Source organism: Tachysurus fulvidraco, chromosome 5 (assembly GCF_022655615.1).
Source record: "Tachysurus fulvidraco isolate hzauxx_2018 chromosome 5, HZAU_PFXX_2.0, whole genome shotgun sequence".
Classification (NCBI taxonomy): Eukaryota; Metazoa; Chordata; class Actinopteri; order Siluriformes; family Bagridae; genus Tachysurus; species Tachysurus fulvidraco.
Window position 1 is genome coordinate 28,222,597 of NC_062522.1, and position 24,687 is coordinate 28,247,283.

The 24,687-nt window shown below is 39.5% G+C and overlaps 1 protein-coding gene and 1 long non-coding RNA gene across 4 annotated transcripts in view; one reads left to right on the forward strand and one right to left on the reverse strand.

Moving 5' to 3' along the window:
• The window catches only part of LOC113634527 (cytoplasmic phosphatidylinositol transfer protein 1), a 54,235-nt gene that overhangs the window by 9,983 nt on the left and 19,565 nt on the right, over positions 1 to 24,687 (reverse strand). For all 3 annotated transcript variants that reach the window (XM_027133550.2, XM_027133549.2, XM_027133552.2), the window contains 4 exons: positions 10,226 to 10,374; positions 6,018 to 6,106; positions 4,049 to 4,056; positions 677 to 748 (listed from right to left, as the gene is read on the reverse strand). In XM_027133550.2, coding sequence (XP_026989351.1) covers positions 677 to 748; positions 4,049 to 4,056; positions 6,018 to 6,106; positions 10,226 to 10,374 — 318 coding nt within the window. The remainder of the gene's footprint in view (positions 1 to 676; positions 749 to 4,048; positions 4,057 to 6,017; positions 6,107 to 10,225; positions 10,375 to 24,687) is intronic.
• On the forward strand, positions 11,385 to 16,735 carry LOC125141217. Its single transcript, XR_007140581.1, has 3 exons — positions 11,385 to 12,023; positions 13,558 to 13,820; positions 13,912 to 16,735. It is a non-coding gene; the product is annotated as an uncharacterized LOC125141217 (long non-coding RNA).

The following is a 24,687-nucleotide window of genomic DNA, read 5'->3' on the forward strand; positions in this document are numbered from 1 at the left end:
CTGAGCTATTAGAACACATCAGAGACAAAAAAAATGAAAGAAAGAAGGAGAGATAGTGTGGTAAGAGGACAATGAACTGACTTTATTATAATTCTAACACAGTTTAAGAGTGAATGTGTGTGAGAGGGAGATATAAAGCAGGGTGGAGGTCGTGGGAAAGCAGTGATCAGGTTGCAGTAAAGGACAAAATGTGGCACTACAGAAAGGAAAAAGAACTGATATATGGAGAGAGTTTGGACAATCTCTCGACCTCTCGAACAAACAAAGTGATTCATATTGAGGTGATAAGTAAGAAGATTAAGACTGGAAATATGCAGAAATTTGGCTCAGTATTAGAAGACATTATTTTTAACTTTAGCTTTCAGACACTGTCGCTTGTCTTTGACAAAATTATTTACTCTTTTTGTCGAGCACGCTCTGAGCAGAATCACTCAGTGAGACATTGACGAATGAGCTGAAGAATCTGTTAAACTGTACACTAGCCAAATGCTTGCTCAGTCCAGAAATCAATTGTGTGAGAGCATGTGGCCTAACACACGCCGCGAGAGAGCGTGTGAGAGAGACAGAACCCATTAACACATTTGGTAATGAAAAAAAATGAGAAAGGAGACACCTGAAAGGTTTGTTGTCAGAAGAAGATTCGCAGACACACAGCTCTAAGTGCTCATGTACTCACATGGTCATTGCAGCCTTTGTTGTCTTCATACTTGGTTTCTATGTGGATGGAGAACTTTGGCAAAAATGAACACTGAAAAGGGAAAAAGAAGAGAAAGAGCTAATTATGCTAACTTTAGTTACCTTCAACAGCTATTGCTTTAGAAAATATTATCTTTTGTATGTTCCCGGACTGTACGCCTCTATAGGACTGCTGTATTCACCTGTTGCTTGTTGAAGTGATCATGGTTTTGTTATAATAAGCTTTAGTTAGGAACTGTGGATGAACCTTCTCTAGATAACAGACAGTAAAATTGTATAGGATTGAAATGTATATGATTTAAGTTGTATTAATCAGTGTGTGATTGGTCTGATCTCCTCCACAAGACCATTACAGCTATTATTATCATCAACACAGGAACAAGAAGACAGATTTCCATGGTAACCCCTTTATGGCAAAGAAAGTTGCTGCAAATGACACCTTAGGAAGCGTGGGTGAAAACGCAAGGGGGGGACATAGAGAGAGAGAGAGATGACAGAAGTAATAGATGACAGTGAAAAAGTGGGGACTGTCTCTCCACTTTGGTGAGTCACTGTCTCTTCCTGATCGGCCATCAGGCTCCGCCCCAGCCACCCCCACCACATTATACAGAAATAACGGTGACTCACTTTGAAGAGTTTTCTTCCGAATTTAAGACAAAAACGAAGACATTTACCATGATACAGGCCCATTTACCAGAATCACAGGAAATCAGTGGTGGTGAAACAGCTCATGAACACAGTAGTAAAATATGAATCGGTCCTTTACATATCACTAGGCCAGGGGTCGGCAACCTTAAACACTCAAAGAGCCATTTGGACCCGTTTCCCACAGAAAAAAGAACACAGGGAGCCACAAAACCCTTTTGACACCTAAAATGAAGATAACACTGTATATATATATCGTTTTTTACCTTTATGGAAAGTATAGAAAAAACTGTAGTGTGTTGCATTTATGAAATCAGTTAACTGCTACCGAGTAAACGCAATTTTATTGCTGCAGGCAAACAAAAATATTTTGAACAGTTTGAACTAACCTTAAGAAAAAAGACGCTGGGTTGAAGTTTACTTTCAAATAAAATGTTTAATATATAATTGAGTCCTTCGTATTCATGACCAATGCTCTCAAGTTTTGAAGACAGGCAAGCATGACATCTCCAACCCCTCGCTTTTTTTCCATTGGATGTTGCGTTAAATTTTTCCCAGATAGTGCTATTTTCTGATTGGCTATTGTGTAGCCTCTTTTTTGATTGGCTGATAAGTGTCAGGCTCGACTAAGAACTGAGACGCGCTTGGTTCCTGCCCGGTTCCACAGAAGAGACAGCGGTGCGGACTGATACGTTTTGGGCGCTGCGGCTTATTAAATATATGATAGTCAAAACGTTTTTCTGCGTGAGAAAAGACCCAAATGCATGACTGTCACTCTCAATGCGTGACACTTGAACGCCCTGCATGACATAAAAAATGTAACTTGCCGGCTGCAGCAAAACAAAACTGCGCCTGCTTCTGTGTGTCGGATTTCGCAAGTCGGCAGTTATGACGCATATTTTGAGCGACCAAAAAAAAAAAAAAATATTAAACACGGTTTATTTTATGTTACAAGAGCATCATGATCTTAGAATTCAGAATTAATTTTTTTTTAAAAACTAACAAACAAAAATAAAAAATTTAAATTAAATATTTATTTTCCAAATCTACAGGGAGCCGCAGCAGAGGGGTGAAAGAGCCACTTGCGGCTCCGGAGCCGCGGGTTGCCGACCCCTGCACTAGGCACTGTAATAATAGCATGCACACTCACCTGCCACTTTTACAGGAACACCTGTACCTTTGTACAATCATGTAGCAGTAAAATCACACAGGCAAACATAAAGAACTTCAGTTAATGTTCACATGGGGGAAAACGATAGGAATGATATAGAAACTTAAATAAGCACTCATTATAACCGTGCTGAGCAGAAAAGCATCTCAGGACACACACTACATGCCATAATTTCAGTAACAGCAGTCCATCTGCAGGTTTTCTGCTCACCACAGTTGTAAAGATTGATTATTTGTTTTATTTTTGACTTCCTGTCAGCTCAAACATTTTCTCTGACCTTTCTCATCAACATAAAGCAAAACTGCTGACTGGATTTTTTTTTCTGTTTTGCTATAGTGGAAATCACTCAGACGTGATGCACTGAAGCTCTTCAGTTGTACCTGCATAATTTTAATAAAGGTGCTGAAAACATAATTGCATAAAAGAGGTGTCCCTATTAAAATGGTTGATAATAGTATATATTATATATATACACAGTTATAATCGGTTTTTCAGGCTGACCCTGCATGACCTGAATTTACTAAAACAAAAAGAAACCTTGTGCATGAAGTCTCCAAGGTTGCTTTAACAATCACAGCTAAGCATTTGTCATGAATGAGCTCGACTTCGATGATAACATTCATCGTGTTGAAGGACAACAGGCACCGAGGCACAGCAACATACTGTATGTTGTACGAGGTGAAACAGCTTGAACAGCTGAATTATTGCTAGCTTTGATGAGGAAAGGTTCTTGCTAATATGAAGCGCTTACCGCTTACTGAAAGTGATATAAATTCACTGTCCACTTTATTAGGAATACCTGTACACCTGCACATTTATGCAGTTCTCTAGCTTAATGCATACAATCATGAGCAAACATATTGCTCAAGAGCATCAGTGCGGGGAAACGTCTGACTACCATGGCAGGGTTATTGGTACCAGATATTAGAATGTTTTGTGCATGTTGAGGTGCTATTTAGCTCACCCTGATTGTACAGAGTGATAATGTGAGCTACTTTATACTTATATACTATATCCTGACTACATACAGCAGCTCAAAACAACCTGACTGTTTTGTTCTGACTTCCCTAATCAAAAAGGTGTTTTCACCCACAGGACTGTCACTCAATCGTTCGTCTTTGCACCATTCTGTGAAAACTCTGCGTGAGACTACTGTGTCAAAAAAAATTCAAGGAACTTCCGAAATATTTGAACACCAGCATTTCTGGTGACAAAGAGCAAACTTTTTCTTCATTTATATGTTTGGTGTGAACATTAACTGAAGCTCTTGACCTTTATCTGCATGATTGCATGCATATTGCAGCGGTCACATGATTGGCCAACTAGATAATTGCATAAATATGCACTTGTACAGGTGTGCCTAATAAAGTGGACAGGGAGTGTATGTATCCTTACACTGAAGTATCATCTGGAATCACATTCATTTACATTGCAGGGTTTGATGAGACACCTGTTAACACTGCAGCTGTAGATGAAACTGAACACCAGACCTTTATAACCCTGTGTTGTGTTCAGAAGTGATATAAGACAACTCACTGTGTATTCTGCAGCCGGGGGAGGTCAGGAATCCAGGACCAAAAGAAGAGAAGAGAGGAATACAGAGAACAGAATTAGCATTTTATCAAATTTAACTAAACATGTTTAAACAGCAGGTTTAAAGATTTCCACCCAGTCCCCTTAATCAAACTTAATCTTTTTAAACCTTTCTAAACAATAACTGTACAGCTCCTGCATGAGCTCCTGTTTTGTGTTCCCAGCACACTACAAGAACCCTGTTTTAATGGAAACTGTGCCACTTTATATCAGCTCGCGACATGGTGAACATGGAGGATGAGTCGTGCTGTTCATTAAGCACTCAAGTTTTTATGCAAAGTTTTTGGAATAAATGAACCTGAAAATGTTCCTGAAAAAGTTCCTGTGAACCTTATATAACCGGCTGAAAATAACGACAGCATTTCCCACACATGATGATACTTGGGCATCCCGCCCAAGTAAACTGACAAACGCCCAAGTAAATTCTGCCCTATTAAAAAATGGCTTTTTACTGATTAATCTGTTCTGGGGCAAAAACAACAACAACGACAACAACAAAAAATGGCTTGTTTCTAATTTTGCATTGACGTGAATGAAGCTCGGGGTCATTTGGAGTGGGAGATGAGAAAACAGGGGGTGAAGGAGAGAGATAGGAGAGAGAACCACTAGGCAGAAACTACGGTATCAACACAGTGTGTGTACAGTAATAAGCTGCAATTACTCAAAGACCCTTTCATTACACTGTGTGCAGCAAAAAAAAAATCAACAATATATTAAGTAGGAACATTCCTTTATGCAAATATATGATGTGCAAATATCCATAGTAACCATAAGGTTATTATAATCATCATCACAAAAAGATTCTCACCCTGTTGTGGCATTTTGAGCTTTCACAAGGATTTTAATTGGAGCCAGTTTGTGTGCGTGTGTGTGTGTGTGTGTGCTGCAGTAAACGTAGAACAAACCCATTACCCTGCTCAGTGGATTGTAGGGATGCAACACATTTTTTTTTAGGGTTATTTCATGCTGTCAGTGATATGGAGTTTTGCATATCACTCTTTCAGCAACACTAATCAGTTCCTAACTCACAGATCACAAGAGATCATTAAGGAACCAGTGCGTCTATCTAAAAAGTAGCACAGAGAGAGTGGTGCTAAATAACCTGATTAAAAATATAATCAGAGGAAATGCTTCTTTTTAGAAATTGCTTAAATTGATCTGTATCAGTCACCTGTATCTACTCTAGAATGAGACTCTCTGTACAGTACACACCTTCACAGCTATAATCTGTTTGCAATAGAGGAGATTCAGTCACACTTAAAACTGAGGCGTTTTTCTGTAAAACATCTCCACTCTTCTAAGTGCTGAGGGACATGGGAACACCAATTTATTTGCTGCCAATTCCCACCCCATTATCTAGGTCCATTACATCTACCAGTCCAGCGAGGAAGGTGAAGGCTAACACGTGCTTTCTCTCGGGTGTCCTGAATAGATTCATACAATATTCTTGTCTTTACATCACTGTGAAACAGATGGCACAAATAATGCTGACTGACAGATGAGTGTGATTGGCTACACAGCAAAGGGAGAAAGAAATAAAGTCCTTATCATAGTCAGGGGACAGGGCTAATTATGCTGAAATCTGAATTCAAGTCAATCTACTGATGTGTTTTTTAATGAACTCATTTCTATAAATGATGAATTGCTGCCAATTTGTATCCAAGGTAACAAAGTAAAATCAAACTACTATAGTCTTGTTATGGTACCAGAGTCTTGCTTTGCCACTAGAATGATGGTAGTGTATAGATATAAAGATAGATATATTCTAAAGCTGATTCATTACAAGGGCAAAAATGAAGCTAGAATACACAGCACACGGTATTTGGGTTCGAGAAGGACAGCAATTTTACATAGCCTCTGATATCACAATTAATAAGGGCTAGTACTGATTTAAGCAGTTGGTCTTTATTACCTGTAATGGTGTAAGGATAATAGTTCCAGGCCTTTTCCGTCACATAGAAGATTCTGGGCACCACTGCTCTCGCCCAACTGGGAAGTTTGCTGTAAACAGAAAGAAGATGACTTTAATACAGATAAGTAAACCACCACAAAGAAAACTAGTACAGTGATGCCTCGAGATACATTATTTTTGCTTAATTTTCTTCATCGCTTTTCTCTTCACTTGTTTTTGCCTTTTTTGTCACTCTTTCCTCACTAATATCTGCCGGTCGTTTTAATAAAAACCTGTCCGGTCGGCATATCGGATGCGGTGTAGTCGCACAAGTTAAAAATTTTTAACGGATCCAACGCTCAAAACAGATCCGAAAATTACGGATGGTCGCCACCTCACGCAGCACCTTTGCGACTCTCCATAGGAAATGAATGACGTCCGTTTTATTGGCCGTTGTTTGTCGTGTGCAGTGGAAAGGCGGCTTTAACTGAGTGAGACGCGGTAAGCTGAGACCGGGGAAACAGAGCACACGTGGTTGTTGGGGATCTTTGTTTCAGCGGCAGTGGCTCGGATGCTCGTATCTCACACGTGGTAGTTGGGGATTTTGTTTCGGCGGCGGCTCGGATGCTCGTATCTCACACGTGGTTGTTGGGGATCTTTGTTTCGGTGGCGGGGATGCTCGTATCTCAAAAATTTGCCCGTATTTCAAAAATGTGGTCGAATCACAGCTCGTATCTCAAAAAATTCGTATGTCAAAGCACTCGTATCTCGAGGCATCACTGTACTTGTCTTTATATATTTGATATGCTTTACTCAATGTTTATATATGACCTATTCACTGTAATGTACACCATTTTGCTAGTGACGTCTTGAGAATTTTAAAAATGCTTTAAAATGTGCGGCACCTCAAAAAAGCTTTCTTTCTAATGTCAAGAGACTGTCTTGAATAAGGCTGAGTGTTAAACATCACCCACTGTATATGCACTGTATGATGAGCTCCTGGTGAGTGGGAATTGACCAAATTAGGGTCTGCTTTAATGGTTGAGACACATCACTAACCGTATTTGCTTGTTTTCCATGCCTGGCCTTGTTAAAGGACAACGTAAAGCGCTAACGATAATGCATTTTCTTAAATAGCGTGACTTATTCCCAAGAGAAACAGAATGTCTGGCTGGTTTGATCAAAATAGACTTGGTTTCAAAATAAACAGGACAGACATGGACATTAGCCTACACGTGAGGTACTTTTTTTTGGTTAATATTAATTTCCCTTGCCTCATTTGGATACAAAATACAAAGACATTTAGACACGTTGCATTTTAATGGAAAATTATGAAATATCAATAAATTTGCCACTAGAGAACTAGAGAAAATGTCCAGACACAATAATTACGAAGGGTGTCTTCAATTAGCGATAGCAGTCTCAGTATCAGTAATTTGTAGGTCATATTAACATTAATAAAATACTACATTGTCATTGATCTTTTCTATTATATTAGTCTTAAATCTGTCCACAGTACCTTTGTAGCCTAAAGCCTTTACTTCTCCTACACCCTAATAATAAAAGAAAAAAGTGCAGGCATAAGGTTCCACAGGACATAATGGAGTCTTTCATGGCAAACTGAGAGACTCCAAGGCATAAGCGCTGGCCCCATTTCCATAATGGGTTTTATCTGTGTAATGCAAAAGCAAAAGGAACTGTATCTCTCTTAGAAATGGGATTCAGGGCCTGGGGTGCAATAACATTTCTTTCCCCTCCTACACGTACACACTCAGTCTCCTCTTTCACAGACCCTACTTTCTTACTTGTAGTCTCTTTCATACTCCTAGTTTTTCCCATAATGCCTCCCACATGTTGTCTAGAATGAGCCGTGGTTCCTGAGCGACAGAGTTCATAATCCCAAATGAATCGCTGCTCAGGACACACAGACTGCTCTCCTGCATTGTGCTCGGCTCCTCAGCAGCTTAGTTTGTCATCCTGAAAAATCACACACACTTCCGAATGATGTTTGCATAGAAAACACAGGCAATAGCACAGTAAATAAGGGGACAGGACTAACACCTACTCACACTTGCAACAAAAAGTTTGATTGACAGCCGTTGACAGAGGCCACGCCTCCTTAACTGAAATAGAGGAGCACAAAGACCGTGCTTTTAGGACTGTATTGTAATTTTGGGCAGCGTTTTTACTGCTATTTTACAAAGCCAAACTACAAGTTCAAAAGAAGAGATAAAATGAATCAAACTCAAACCAGGCAGCCAAGAGACTCTATAGCCTGAAGCCCATCTCTGACATATGGAGTCACGACACACCACATTCTCATTTTCCAGTGGGTCCAGTGAATCCTGCCTGATTTAATAGATGCATAACTATTAAAGGCTTTCAGGAACAGTACATGCTTCCTTGGCATGTGAGAGTGGGCTGTGGCTGAATTCACCCCAAAACTGGCAACATCAGAAGCAATTACATGCAACACTCTTTGAAGGCGATTGCGCCTCATTCTGAGAGCCGAGCCTCTAAAGAAGAAGAAAAAAACTCATTTAATTGGCAGTGCACACTGTGACAGTTTCTGAGGGCAACGGCACGGTTCTGAAACCCACGGTTTTTCACACCAGAGAGCTTTTATTGGTGCTGGCTGAGCTTTTCTCACATGCTCACAGGGGGAAGAACTCCCCCATAATCACAACTTCATTAAACTTCATTAATCACCTACACAAAACTCACCAGCTAACATGAACACTAACAGACGAGCTGATCAGATTGGTGTCCAGTTGGTGGTAAGGAACACTGGGAAAATCTACTGGAAGATTGCCCTTCCTAAGCATAGCTGTTAATGAGGATCTAGAAGCATCTGTGGCACTTGGTGTGGATCGCCTAGATTTTCTTTCCATGCCAAATAATCAAAAGAAACCAAAATTCCCCAAATGTTTTATGCAGCACGTTCCAAGCAATTAAAAAACAAAACAAAAAAAAACAAACACCATGCCTCAGTGAGAGAGAGTGAGAGAATTAAAACATTTTAAAAAAAGAGAGAAAGAAATACATGACTGTGAATGAATACACCATATTTCACAGTAAATGTACCATTCCAGCAGTTATTAATAGAATTTACATAAAGTTAAAAATATACTTTTTTTAAAAAAATAAAAGTGTCTCTAGCCTTTCATATCCTAACACAGACAAGTATTATTTATTGTTATATAATAAAAAGGTATTATATTCATTATATATAATATAATAATATTTATTTATAATATAATATTTATATTTTTATTTATTATTAATTATTTAAAATATGTATGTGCTTTTAAATTAAAATGTTTTCTGTTGACACACAAATTAAAAACACATAAATCCTGTCTGCTGATGCACATGGTACCTGAATGTGGAGGTTTACTACAAACAGGGATTACAAATTTCAGCTTTTCTCTCCCTCACTTATTGAAAGAGCAAACAGCAATGACCATACGAAAAACAGCCCAGTTAACTCGTCTTCTGGTTCAAACTTGTTGGATCATGTGACACTCAGGAGCCTATTACAGACTGCATTTGATTCTCTTCAGGCACAATGAAGACAAAAAAGCTCCAATGGTTTTAATTTAGTATTCAGATTAGTATGCACAACGTCAGATAGTCCTGAAAATGTAGTAAATACAGATGTGTGTGTCAGCATTGCTCTCTTCAACTCAAGTCCTCATCCTATCCCTGTTGTTTCTAAAAGGACAGCCATTCTTAAAAACTGGTGTGTAAGCTTAACATAGTCTCTATGCTGACAAAGATGTTCCATCTTCAATTAATCGAAGGATGCAACCTTCATATTTCATGTAACTCTCTCCTTTTATTCTTATTTTGGCACTAAAGTTTTTATTCTTGAATTTCCGTTTAATGGGTGTCTCAACCTTGCCTCCATTTGCCCCTGAAATCCTTATATTCTGCTGTCTATCTCTCATCTCTTTGTAGCCAATTCATTATCTTTCTCTGCTCTTCTAAAACCCTGAAAAGCGTGCCTATCTGAGAGGGACGTGTCCTTGAATGTTCATTGATACGAGAGAGGTCAGAGGCTGTAAGTGCTGTAGGTGACTGCTACTACTGTATATACAGCTGAATGTACATGGACACCTGACCATCATATGTAGGTGTGGATCTTCCCCTGAATTTTTGGGGAGAGTGAGAGAGAGAGAGAGAGAGAGAGAGAGAGAGAGAGAGAGAGAGAGAAGCAAAAATCTCACCTGTTGAGGTAGACACGTTTCTCTGTGAACTGGCCATGGCCATGCGTGGGGTCATCGAAGGGCTCATTCTGCACCACCTCCACTCCCTCTCCTCGCTCACTCTGCTCGTTGCTGTGTTTACTGATCATATACAGCTGCCCAATCCTGTACTAAAGACACACACAAACACACACGCGCACAGAGGGTTGAGATTAACATGTTATACATGTCGAAGGTGAAGCCGTTCTTTCCTAATCGTTACTAGAAGCTGGGATTAGTGGCTAGTCTGTTGTACTTAAGTAAACTTCTCAGAGTTGACATCTGTATCCTGTCTCCTGATCTCAGCATTTACAGAGAGCTCCAAACTCTGTTTTTCCTTGAGCAGGTGGATGTGCAAAACCACGGATAAAAATGCTGTGCAAGCAAAAAACAGCAGGATGATTCAGGCTCAGCACTGGGTAAATTATACAATTATATTTTTTATTTATTTGATTGATACTATTTGTGAATTTACTGTGTACTATTAAAGCCTTGTGAATATATAAGTCTTAGTCCTTGTTGCTCTAGTGTTGCAGCTGATGCGACACCAAATATCCCCTGGGGATTAATAAAGTACTTTCCATCTATTACTGTCACACGAGAGAGAGAGAGAGAGAGAGAGAGAGAGAGAGAGAGAGAGAGAGAGAGAGAGAGAGAGAGAGAGAGAGAGAGAGAGAGACTGCAGAGATGATGTTGCCAGGCTTCTTCTCTGCAGTGTAGTAGACTACAGAATGAGACAGTGTATGAGAGGTGTAAACATTGACTAATAAATATAGGTTATTTAATATCACAGAATTAATTTCTGAATATTCAGTTCACTAGAGTATCATCTTCCCCTCAGTAGTGGGATCGTTTCTTCTTCATATTTCCTCTCTATACATTTATCTATCCACCCATCCATCCATCCACCCATCTACCTACCTACCTACCCATCAAAAAAAACATCCATGACATCTCTATCCATTTATCTAAAAAAACCATCCATCCATCTATCCATTTATCTAAAAAAACATCCATCCATCCATTTATCTAAAAAAACATCCAACTATCTATCCATCTATCTATCTAACATCAATCCATCCATCCAAAAAAACCATTCGTCCAAAAAACCATCCATCCATCTGAAAAACCATCCACTCATCCAGATTTTTATGTATGTTACTAATATCACATGAAAAATCCACCCCAAATTTTAAACAATGGTATATTTTCAAGACCATCGCCTTAACAGGACTAATTTGCTGTTTTTCTCTGGACATATATTTGTTAATAAAATAAAAAAGGCTAAGAACAAGGCCGAGCATTCTCAATCATCAGGAAGGCTCATTTATTTTAATATGTGAATGAGTGTGAATGGCAGAGCAGCCGATCCTGCAGCAACCGTGTGCTTTACCGAATCTGTTGAGCTGTGATTGCTAACTGCACTCATTGAAGTCCCAGGAGACAGCCAGATGCTTCTAAAAATAGAAACCGAGAGCACGAGCCAATGGCTTGATAGCCCGTAAATAATTTATCGCCTACTTTTGCTTTGTGTACTCAGCAGAAGAGTGGTGAGAGAGGAACACAGTGAGAGAGAGAGTGAGTATAGAAGAGAAGAGAATGAATGATTAAAATCAGCATTGGACTGTGGGTGATTAAAAAAAAGAAGATGACAGTTTGGAAGAAGTTTTCATACTGAGCTGCTCATCAGTTCAACTGTGCGTCTCTGCCCGGTTTGCTCTGTCTCCAGCATTCCACCCATGATGGATTCATAACCATGAATATCCTGAGGCTGGAGGCTGTAAGAAATCAATACTCTTTCCATTTTTTTTGCTGTTATGGTGCAAATCTAAAAATATCTACAAAACACAGTTTGTGCAGTTTGCTACATGCTGAGGAAAGGAACAGAGCTCGCTTCAGTGGATGACGTTTCTGTGCAATTAAGAGAAGAAATGAGACTAGACGTGTAAGATTGGTTAGGCGTGGTGTAGATATGTAAGCTGTACTGTATGTTAGATCTACATGTCGGTGTCTTGATTTTTCTAATGGAGTTATGACCTCTCATGTTCAATAATGTAATGCGTCAAATGTACTCTGCTCTGAGGGGCAAGAGAGAGAGAGAAAGAGAGAGAGAAAGAGAGAGAGACGGATGACATTGAGGGGTCCATGGCAACGAGTTCCCATGTCTATTCCCAATCCCTTCAGGTGACATTAACCCTAGGACACGATATCAGAAAAATAAACACACACAAACAAATCTACATAAGTGCTATTTCAAAAAGAATTAACCTTGGACCCTAAACATGAACCTGATTATGATTTAAGAGACTCCTTTACTCATTTAACAGAGCTGATGTGTAATATATTTGGATTTAAACCAGAAGTGGGTTTGGCTTAAACTAAAATCTATACTCTTATATATTAAAAAATCCTTTGCATTAAAAAACCCCCAAAAAACAAAACTGCAACAACAGGTAGAGACACCAGTATGGTCTATGAATTCTTTCTTCGCACAACTCTGGATACTTACATATTTATATTTTCCAAAACAATTCCCAAAGAATCCTAGCAGCTTAATTTAAACCTTCTTATCTGTATGGCTAAAACTGAGGGAAATAATAAGCAAATAGAGGGGTTTTTTGTTTCTTCACATCACCCTCACAGGCATTTTTGTGTTTACTTTTTGTTGCCATAGCACAAAACTAAAAAAATAAAAAAAAATAAAGCTTGGTAGTTTTCACCATATTTCTCATTCTAATACTCCGCTAATTACACTTAGCTGGGATTCTGAGCTCCTGAGCTCTTCCTCCAAACTTTATTACTTTTCCAGTGAATCACCAGGAAGAAACACGTGTTAGGAAAAATGATGTTGTACCACAGGCTTCGCCCACAAGACTTCACTGCAGTATTTATTTAAATGAAATCTCCAGTTCTCCTAAATTCGCTAGCTTGTGAGTGTTTAACACACAAGTTGCACATCGATGCACACAGCCATCTGATATCTTTATAGCATGTGTGTGAAATGTGATTAGATTTGTAATGAAGTGTTCTCGTTTACCAAGATTAGAAAGAGAGCAAGATATGTTCAGGCATTTCCATATTAGAGCGAATAAGCGTAACACAGCGGTTTCATGCAAATCAGTTCACACTCAATTACTACAGCTATGTCCTGAAGCTAAGTTTTCTTTGGTGACTAATGTTACATTTATTTATTTGTCACGCTGTTTAATCATCCTAATCAGTCCATTCCTTTCCTGTCTGTGTGCTTCGACGTCTCCTCGGGAATCTGTATGCCTAAACCTAATCAGTACGTTAATCTATCGTAACACACACAGGTCCCTCGCTCACTCTCTGACAGCGATGCTCTCGTCAAGGTCACAACTCGTTAGACGCACCCTGTCTCTAGCAGTCATCCTAAAATAAAATCCTGAATAAATCCTAGCTTCGGAACCCCCTGTGACAAGGCCAAAAGCAGCATGATTCACGCTGATGAGACGCAGATATGACACTCTCACTGACATCATGCTATTTGTGGATCAAGATTCAGCCATGACACTGCAACACCCACTCACACACTCCTTCCTTAACATCAAATCAAGTGAGTTGTTATTTTTTGCTTTTTGCCTATAACCATTCAGGACCACACCCTGACCCCTGACTCGCTCTTCATTCTGTCTGATTCTGTTCAGGTGCGTCACTGGTGTCGATGCTTGACGTCTATGTCCTGTTCGTGGAAACCTGGTATTTTTGGATGACATTGAAACTAGGATGAGTTTGATGAAAAGTGGAGCAGAAGCTGGAGCAAGGGTCCCTGTCACAATCCTGCTTTCTGCTCGGCCCTGTGTCTCCCATGACCAAAGAACGTGTGTGTGTGTGTGGTGTGTGTGTGTGTGTGTGTGTGTGTGTGTGTGTGTGTGTGTGTGTGTGTGTGTGAGAGAGAGAGTGAAAAGTGGAAAAATTCACTTCAGACTAAATTTCTAAAACTAGATTCCTTTGAGGCACAAACTCAATGTAATGGTCAGGAATCAAGGGTATGACCAAAATAGAGAAGAGATTAAGAAAGAATGTAAAATAGAAACATGGGAAAACACACACAAAAAAGAAAAAACTCAAGCGCAGACACTAGGTTCCTGTGTGATCATATTCTACCTCCACATTCTGGTCTCTGCATTGCTCACAGAGCTGTTTGAATTTCTCCTGTATGTGCACGTGACCAGCACAAAATGGACAACGGCTTATTTTGTTTCTGACGCACCACAATAAAAAGAATAAAACAAAATATCGAACCTGTGGTGGATCACAACTGACTTAAAAAAAAAAAAAACACAGAAAACTTACAGAAGATTGATTGCAATGTTCACAGGACCCGGCATGTGGTTCGGGTGCTCATTTGCATACTGCCGTCTTCTGCTTTATCGTTAGTGCAAAGGCCAACGCTGCGATAATGACTGAGAATCGATACGCTTTGCAGCACCGAGTGTGGACGTGTGGGCGGGTGGAAATGCAAGAGGCTAAAAATAGCCTGCCTGCAAGTGAGGACTCTAGACGCTTATTAGTTTAACACGTCTATATATACGGCATTCATTTGCACTCCATAGGTGCAGCTGGGATTCGTTGCCTCGTAGAGCTGGGAAGAGAAAATCATTATGGATGGTGAAATTCCCAGCAGCGTTGATCTAAATAAGCGTATCTGTAACTGGATCATCCGATTCATAAAGAGTTCAGCATACGTGAGAGGTGTTGTCAGCAGCAGAATTATTAGCACCTTCAGCACTCTTTACAACAGTGATGAGCAGAAAAGCAAAGGGAATTTGAGGCTAGCTGGTACAGACAGGTCAGCTGATAATAGAACATAAATATGTCCCAATTATTAGCACCCCTCCATTCAGTACTTCCTCCCTGACAAGTCAGTAATCTCAGTTGAACCCCTTTTACATGGATTGGGATGTATGCTTTGGATCACTGTCCCAGTAATGTCCCAGAGATCAAGCTCATTAACCACAAAAGACATTTACTCATCTTTACCCAATGACACAAATGACGTTATTCGCTCGACCTTTTTGTTGGTAAGAAACTCTCCGGTTTAACATGGGAAAGGACAGAACAGAGCAGTTAGGACATGAACACCACAAGGCTAAGTGAAAGAGGACAGCTAAATTTATTCACTGTAGCACTATGAAACGTAATGATGTAAAAACCTGCAGCTCGTTTCTCAGTGCTCCAGGCTGGAGTACTGCAGTGTAACAAATGCTGACCTGAACACTTTTCTGATATTGGATGAATAAAAGGTCTGACGTGTGCAAAATCAAGTTTGGAGCAAATAAAGCAGCGTTTGGTCAGTCTGTATGAAGTAGATGGTTTAATAAATTAAAAAAATCGACTGAGTTCATTGTAAAGGTTAGGCAGTGCTTCAAGTCGAGCTTTGTGAACGAATCGTTTCTGATTGCTGATAAAACACAGGGCTCATGTACTTAACTGACATTTACCTCGAGAGAAGAAACCAGAGAGAGACATTGACATAGATTGCAAATATGAGCAAAGCTTGTCTCTTTTTCCTCTTGATCATAATTATTATTTCTATATTTTGGACTCAACATATTTACGATTTTATTACTGGAATTGAGCTTTTCTCTCAGAAACAACGATTTTCTGTTTAGACTTTTAGACATTTAAAAATAAATACACAGATAAAAAGGAAGTTCTCAGTAATTCTCAAAATTCACACCATATTTTTTCCCGTAAAGGGATTTCCCAGCATGTTAAAAACACCTCTTCCATCATTTGATTTATTACAATTTCTTCGAGGTTATTGAGCTTTTGAGATTCTATTATAACCATTGTCGCTTTTAAGCGTTGTCCGTCTCCTGCTAAACCACAATCCCACCTGCTAATACTCCAACATTATGCTAATTATCTGCATGCTTCTGTTATATTATATAAGGGACACTGGCCAGGCTTTGCATATATAATGCAAATGAATATACTGTATATGTATGAAATGTAATGGCTAATTATTGTGCAAATTGAAACCACGTTGTTGATTATTTTCTGTCCTTGATGTGTTTTATTCCTTTGTTTCTAAATGGACAAACGTCCACAATAAATATGTTTTGAGCGAATGAATGTTGTTATTGAATCATCCTAACTAAAGTTTTTTTTTCCACAAATAAAGGAAATAAGGTAATGGCAAATCAGTGATTTTATTTTACACATTTTAATTCTTTTGCATAACCACACAAACCAATATTCCTATGTTCTAGTTTACTCACTTCCTTCTTGCCTTGACCCTGAGCACTTACGAGTTAATGGGACACCATTAGCCTCTGCATTGAGACTGCAGTGCAAAGTGGGATTGCTTAGAAAGACCGTACGAGGAGTTTTTTTCCCCCAGAAAAGCAAATGTAAAGGGCTGCTTAATTGCAGGCTGTGAGATGGTGGTGGTGCACAGATGGTGAGCACAGACTCTATTCAAAACCACACACACACACACACACACACACACACACACACACACACACACACACACACACACACACACACACACACACACACACACACACACACACACACACACAGAGAGAGCCATTGACATAGATTGCAAATATGAGCAAAGCTTGTCTCTTTTTCCTCTTGATCATAATTATTGCAATGCAATTATTGCAATGCAATGGAAGAGATTCAAAATAAAAGGACAGAGATTAGAGAATAATCCTAATAAGTGCTAAATAAAAGCCCTTTCCAAGAATAATTGTTATCCTGTGCTGAGAAGTCTCAGAAAACAAAGCATACTGAAACGCTTTAAAATAGAACTCTTTTCAGAGTGCTACAGAAATGAACCTGCTGAACAAAAAGCAGTAAAAAAAAAAACAGTATGTAAAAGAACTTGATAGCTAAAGGTTGGAAAAATGGTGTGAGGGACAGAACAGGCTTTAGGAGCATGAAGCCTTGGAGCTAGTATGCCTTGTGTTACCAGTTCAGGTTAGTGATGGTGATGTAATGGTGTGGGGAAAGTTTTCCTGGCTCATCACTGACCAATTAAACATCATTTGTATGCCACACCCTCCACCCTATCGCCGTACTACTGACCACATGCATTGCTTTACACAAGTATCATCTAATGGATATTTCCAGCATGACAGTGCACCATATCACAAAGCACAAGCTGTCTCAAACTGGGTCCATAAAAATAACAATTGGGCTTTTTTACACTGCACCTAACCGCATCGTTCTAAACCCTGGGTACAGAACCGTTTCACACTTGTAATTTACCTGGGATTATGAAACACTGCACTGAAGCAGTGTTAAGAATGCTGTGCCAAAATGTACCACATAAAATGATGTGGTGTTAGAATGTTAAGGCTAGATGCTTAGCAACAGTTTCTGATACAAAAAATGCGAGGCAAGCTTTTATTTAAAGTGGCTGTGTGCTGTATTTATACGATCATGCATGTTGATGGTGCAAATATACAAATAAGAAGATTAAACCAGGGTTTAGGAATGTTCAGTCAGTGTGAAAAAGTCAGATTATGAAAAGCCAGGATTAATTGTGAACCCAAAGTAATGTATGAGTGAAAGAGAGAGTCATTGTGAAAAAAATCAAGATCAAACAAGAAAACTTAGGATTCACTTCACACTTAGTTCACAATGACCGTGGGTTAATTATATCACATGTGTAAAGCCCCAGTACAAATAGGGGCTTTAAATAAATCATTGAGTGCACAGTTATTGTGCGTACTGCTTCACTCGTGTTAATGTTGATTGCATAAGATCTGGAAATGCACTATAATTGACAAAAATAATTTTCCCCTTCTTTCCTCTGCCTGAAAAACTGACTCATACACACCATTTATCTGAGCTGCCTATGACTTATTGCATGCCTAAAAGCAGCAGACTGACAGGAGAGTGAGAGTGTGAAATAGAAAAGAGGACAAGCTTCTGCAAAACAACATGATACCAGAAGTCTAACTCTTGCCACTTGCTCAGGTCTTTTTTCCATTGTGGTCAGCAGTAAAGAGGTGCAGAGAATGACATCGCTCGGAGTCTGAAAGTGACTGCATTTTCGCAGCGTGTAGTAATAAGCGACAAAAGAAGACTTCAAAGGCTTGTTCTCTCTTTAATACCCTGTTGCATGTGTAGATCTTGACTCAGACTTCCGTGACATGATGTGACATTTCCACAGACGTAAGTGATGCTCCTCGGTACTTACGCTGACTTGCAGAGCCAATTTAATCGAAGGAAATGAGAGTGTAATGTGATTTTTAAACTGCATTGCAGTCCATTAGAACTGAAACAATGCTAACTGCATTAAAGAGAAAAAAAAATCAGATATCTGACTTCTGAGAATGTCCAGTGACGTTCACAATGTCGATATATATTTTGGTTTAAGCAGCCACAATCAGAACAGTGAGTACAACACAAATTAATTACAAGATTGATCATGGAAAAACGCCTGTTCCACTTAATAGGAAGAAAAAAATGGTCCAATAGAGACAGCAATGATAAAAGAAGTGATTTGGTAACACTGTTATATTTGTTGGGTATCTACATACTGTAGCTCTAAACAAAACTGACAACAAATCACGACACACATGAAAATGTCAGTTAAGTTTCCCTCTAGTCTAAACTAAACCACGGCATAATGCCATCCTTGAACTTCACAGACCTGTTACATGAGACACATCAAAACACTTGTGTCAGTTTGAAATAAATCAGCATCACTTTGCCTTTCCAGTCCTTGTACAGAAGTGGCTTAGTGCTCTTTAAATGTGTGTAATTGGTCTGGGAAACACCAGAGGACTAATAGTGCCTTCTGTATAGTTGATTAATCTAGATGAGTTTAGCCTTCTGGCATTACAGTCAGACAGAAAGGGGATAATGGAAATCTGATTGACTTTATCAAAACTACATGGTACAGTAGCAGCAGTGCTCAAAATGAGAGCGAGAGAGTGAAAAAGTAAGAGCTCTATACTAGACAGGGAAAACAAATGTAATATCCAGATTCTTCAATATCGTTCCATTTTCTTGTCTCACCAGTGCCACTACTTTTATTTTAGTCCTCTTTGTCTATATTAAATTTTAGATTCAATTTCCAGGCTCCTGAAATCAGGCGTCGACCAAACATGCCACAGCTATCCAGAGCCCTGACCATAGTACTTTGTGTGTGAACGATTGGCTTTCAGCCCTTAATGCTATCCTCTATATATGTTTATCTTCTCTGTATAAAAATAAGTGATGCTCTAAATTGAAAAAAAAAAAAAGCAGTGCTATTGTTGGGAAATCATTCAATTCAATTCAATTCCTGCCAGTGATGAGAGTCAAAGAGTGTAAATTTATAGGTGGCTGGGTTGGCTTACTGTCTCCCCTGTCAATCAGAGAAACACCATGTGTCATGAATGGAACACAGAGACGTGACAGTATTTAGTTTTAGTGTTAAGAATATTTCATGCTTTCATCACTGTAGAGTGTAGGATTTATTATTGGGACATGCAACGGTCAAAGTGTAATCCAGCAAGAGACAGTTTGTGTGTGTGTGTGTGTGTGTATGTGTGAGAGAGAGAGAGAGAGAGAGAGAGAGAGAGAGAGAGAGAGAGAGAGAGAGAGAGAGAGAGAGAGAGAGAGAGAAACAGAGACTCCCTGAAGGCAAGGCTAAGCATGGAAAAACACATTACATAACACATCAAATTATATATTTATTGAACATATCTAAATCTAAATTGTCTCTTGCCAGCGCAATAGATGCTCAGATTATCCTCTACTTCTTTCCCTTTTTGTATCTTCTGCCAACAACTTTCTTCGTCTCATCTTGTTTCCTATTTCACTCCATCTTCCACCCACTCAAACTTTTTTCTATCCTACCTCCACATGGTTTCTCACCGCCCTGATCTCTCATTCTGGTCTTTTCTTTTCTGTTACGTAACATGTGTGATTACTGGGAATCACTACAGCTGAGGCAGATTGGAACACAGGAGTGAAAGTGTGTGTGTGTGTGTGTGTGTGTGTGTGTGTGTGTGTGTGTGTGTGTGTGTGTGTGTGTGTGTGAGATAAAGGGAATCAAAGTGAGGTCAGCAGGCCCAGGTTATTTATAGCTGGAAAGCAACTGCTATCACACGCTGGCCGTACCAGTCACAAGACTCGCTCAGTCGATTTCCTCAAATGCTCCAACCTATCCGACATGTAATGCAGTATAAGCTAACGTCACATGACTTCTACAAAGCTAATGGGGAGCCTGGCAATCAAATTAAAGGTGAAACGTGAGACTTAGGTGTTCCCTTAAACAATAATTTATAAATAGAATAAAAGGTTTCCAAAATGAAACCAAATATGAAATTGCATGTATTATCTGTTTCAGACAGCAAAGAGCAAAATGGCAGCACAAACACAAGATGACAGAAAAACAACATGGATTTAATGAGTTATAATGATATTTGCATGATAAATCATCTGGCCATGAACATCAGGCTCAGGGAAGCATTTTATGGCATGTAATTTAGTGTGTGCACAAAAAACCCCAATCTGCCTCGTGCTGTGTGCTCAAGCCAAATCTGTTCCCTTTAAAACAGACCATTATGGTGCTTCATCCTGAAAATGCTTTAACTGCCACAGGGAGCTCAGATGAGGCAGCAGGAAATGCTAACAGAAGTTAATTCAACATTTTTTTTTTTAAATAAACACGATGCCATGAGACTGACTTTAGGTAATAGTTTAGATAAAAATCCAGAAACCAAAGCAAGTGGACACAATTTTCCATTATAAATGTAGTAGCTTTGGAGCGGTAAAGCTAAATGAGTTAAATAAAAAAAGAAAACCTTTACATGACCATGTCCATCTTTGTACCCATCCCGAGGCATCCAGACATTGTACCAGCTCCCAACGTCCTCTGTGGGACGAAGCCTTTGGACCCCCACTGAGCCGAGGCCGACTCTAAGAATCCTGAGACATCTCCAGTTAGACTCTGTGATACTATGGAGATCCGAAGTCCATGATCCTTACACCAATACAACATTTAACTGACTGTATATTACAATCACACCCCCAGTGTCACCCAGATGAGGATGGGTCCCCCCTTGGGTCCGGTTCCTCTCAAGGTTTCTTCCTTTACCAATTTAAGGGAGTTTTTCCTTGCCACTGCTGCCTGAGTCACCTCAGACTTGCTCATAGGGGAATGAATACACACAGATTGTGAACTATATATATCTAATAATAATCTAGAATTTTTATTCTGTCAATTCTTTTACTTTTATTATTTGTTATTTCCTTTATCATTAATTATGTTTACCTTCTGCTCTATGTTTATGTTCTGTAAAGCTGCTTTGAGACAATGTCTATTGTAAAAAGCGCTATACAAATAAACTTGAATTGAATTGAATTTTAAACCCACCATTTATTCATATTCGGCTTTAAAATGTATAAAGCAGTGAAGGGATGAAGATGTGACTCAACGTTCTCAACACACATGGTCACATGAGTCGAGAATGGAGGGGGGTGAGATAAGGAGGGGTAATGGAAAAAAGGAAAAAGAGAAAGGTAGGTATGGAGAGATGATACAAGAGGAAGAGGAAGGGGAAAAACAGCAAAAGAGGGAAAAAGAAGGAGAGAAAAAAAGAGAAAAAGTGAGAAATGGGGAAATTAGGAACTGCATGAAAAGGAGAAAGAGTGAGAGGATGAGAAGGATTGAGAGAGAGGAAATGGAAAGGAAAAGAAGGCAGGAAACAGAAAGCTAGAGTGGGGGTAGGAGAGCTAGGATTCCCTCGACGTCAGAGTGCGACGGCTTTCTTTAGAGCAAAGTGGACGTGGGAAACGAGGGCGTGTGACGCATTCACTGTAAGAACAGATGTGTCGTGGAAATAAACACCAGGTGAATTGGACACCGAGCCCTAGGCCTTGTTCATAAATCAGTCTCGGGTGATCTGATCACAAGTGGACAAAGCTACGTACAGGAATATACGGGGTTCAATACATCACTCAGAACAGTTGCGAGGACGTTTGTGGCGCACGTGTCCACCCTGGATATGTAGTGTGAATGCAATCATCCCTTATGAAATTAAAAAGTTTTTACTGTAGACAGGGCAGATACAAATGTGTCAGCTCTCACTTGCTTCAGTGCCCTCGTGCTACATATTAAAGATATGGATTCAATACTACAGCCTGAGCTTTGACAACTCACAAAGTTGTGCACAATGTTTTTAATTGACATTTAATTGTTCTACCTTCTGACAGAGCACACTGAGCCCCGCCCACTCAAGCAATTTTAAACAGTTTCTAGAACAATCTCTTCTCAAGTCATCGCCATGGTATTGATGCAGGATATCACATCGTCCAACTACTAGACTCTCTCTCTCTTTTATTTACCAGTGGTAAACAAGTGTTTACCATCACAGGGGCTGTTACCATGGCAACTCCGTAACCGCCATCAGGCACAGACCTAAAATACACGAGTATACCACACGGATTCTTGGACATAGGACATGAGAGAAAGCCGTGCCAATGCTGTTCTCATTTCCTACACTGGAACAATGCATTACTAAGTAATTCCACGTACTTAATCGTTCCCAGATGTTGGGTGGGATCCGTGCGTGATCAGACCCACATGACTAGGTCGGTAACGCACAAGCAAAGATTCCTCCCTCTGATAAACAACGATGACATTATACAGACTGTTATAAACGTCGAACAGAATCAGAGCTTTATTTAGAAATACATTCAACCAAAAGGCAGATCTCATATAAATGGAATTTAACAGCTGCTTTAAGTCTTAAAACAGCTTTTTCCTCAATAATGAGAACTCGGATATTCAATTTAAAAAGCCTACGTATTACGATCAGTGGGCAAGTAGTGACTTCTTCCTTGATTTTATAGCAAAATGTAGACATTTGAAAAGAACTACACTTACTCATTTGATCATTTTAAGTATACTTGAGTTCTGCTTTCTTTTATTTTCTAACCAGTGTCTAAAGTCAGTGCTGATTCATTCCAAGGAAAAATAAATATGCTCAAGTGCTCGATTTTAAAGTCGAAGGCCAGATTTGTAATAAGTCACAGTTTCTGTGAAAGCGACCTAAACCCTTGGTACGCATACGCTGGGTCGGATTGAGTATCTATGCTGAAGTGGAAAACAAGTGCTTCACATGTTCCTGATCTGAACGGCTGTCTCTCCCACGCCTTTGTGTGCTCATCACGTACTGGCTGGTGGGAGACAGCTAGTGGTTTTCCAGGAATGCGTTTTATTCCAAAAGACACGTTCGTGAGGACGTGCTAGCCAGAGCCATGGCAAAAACATCACTGGACGACCGTAACCATGGGAATGTCTGTAGGCTTAGTGTGTGTTAACAACAGAGCTAAGGGTTGTTTTCTTTACTTGATGGCTGTGTTGTGATGGGGTGATAAAACAAAAATCAATCTTTTCATCTTTTCTTGTTTTGCTGTCAGTTTAATTCTCAAGCAAATGTTCTATTTTAGTAATAATAATAATAATAATAATAATAATAATAATAATAACAATAATGTTACATGGATAGGCGTGGAGTCATCCTGCAAGAGACCACACCCATAAGGATAGAAATATTTTACTGGATTTTCATTTTAAAATCAGTCTGGAGAACTTTATAGACCGACATCCCTTTAAGGGAACAAATTGAGCCAAATCAATGCAAGAAAAATTTATAAATTCCCCCAAGGGCAAAGACACCAGTTTCACACACACACACACACACGCACGCACACGCACGCAATTGACCTTATAAGGCTGTTCTTGATCAATGCTTAAAGCCAATAAACTGATTTCACTAACCCGGGCTTCAGAACACCATGTGAACATGGCAGTGTTGATCCTAAGTGTTCAGTTCACTGTGCTAAAGACGGCACAGAGGGAAACCTGCCCAGAAAGATGATCCCGGCAACCTTTCCGCAATCCATCACTCTCTCACTATCCTCTCCCTTCCTGACTACACAGAGACCAATAAAGAGATTCTCTCTCATGAAATAACCCTGACTCCTGCACTGAATATACACTAATGTATCGACACGATGAGTCCCTGTTGAAACCAATTTACCATCTATAAAAAGCTTACTTAACATGTACCAAAGGCAATTAAAAAGGCCATTAGTGCAAGTATCATAACTGGAACCCATCAGGAGTTAAACCCTATTTATATGTGGAATTGAAACTGGTCTAAAGTACACATCTGCACAGTTTAGTACACAGAGAGGGACTCACAAAATCAGGGCCACTCCAAAAATATCACCTCTGATGCACAAATCAAACGAACTGAATCGTGTGTTCGGTGATATTAAATGCAGACGCTATGCACACCCTCTTCTAGTCCTCGTTAAACACTTCTGACCTTTCTTTCTGTAAAAAAATAAATATGCTTTAGCTTTTTCACTTTCCCGTCTCTGCAACAACAAAGCAATGCACACATGCATGGTTTAATAAAGATTTAAGAGTCACTGTAGTCTAGCTGTACGTT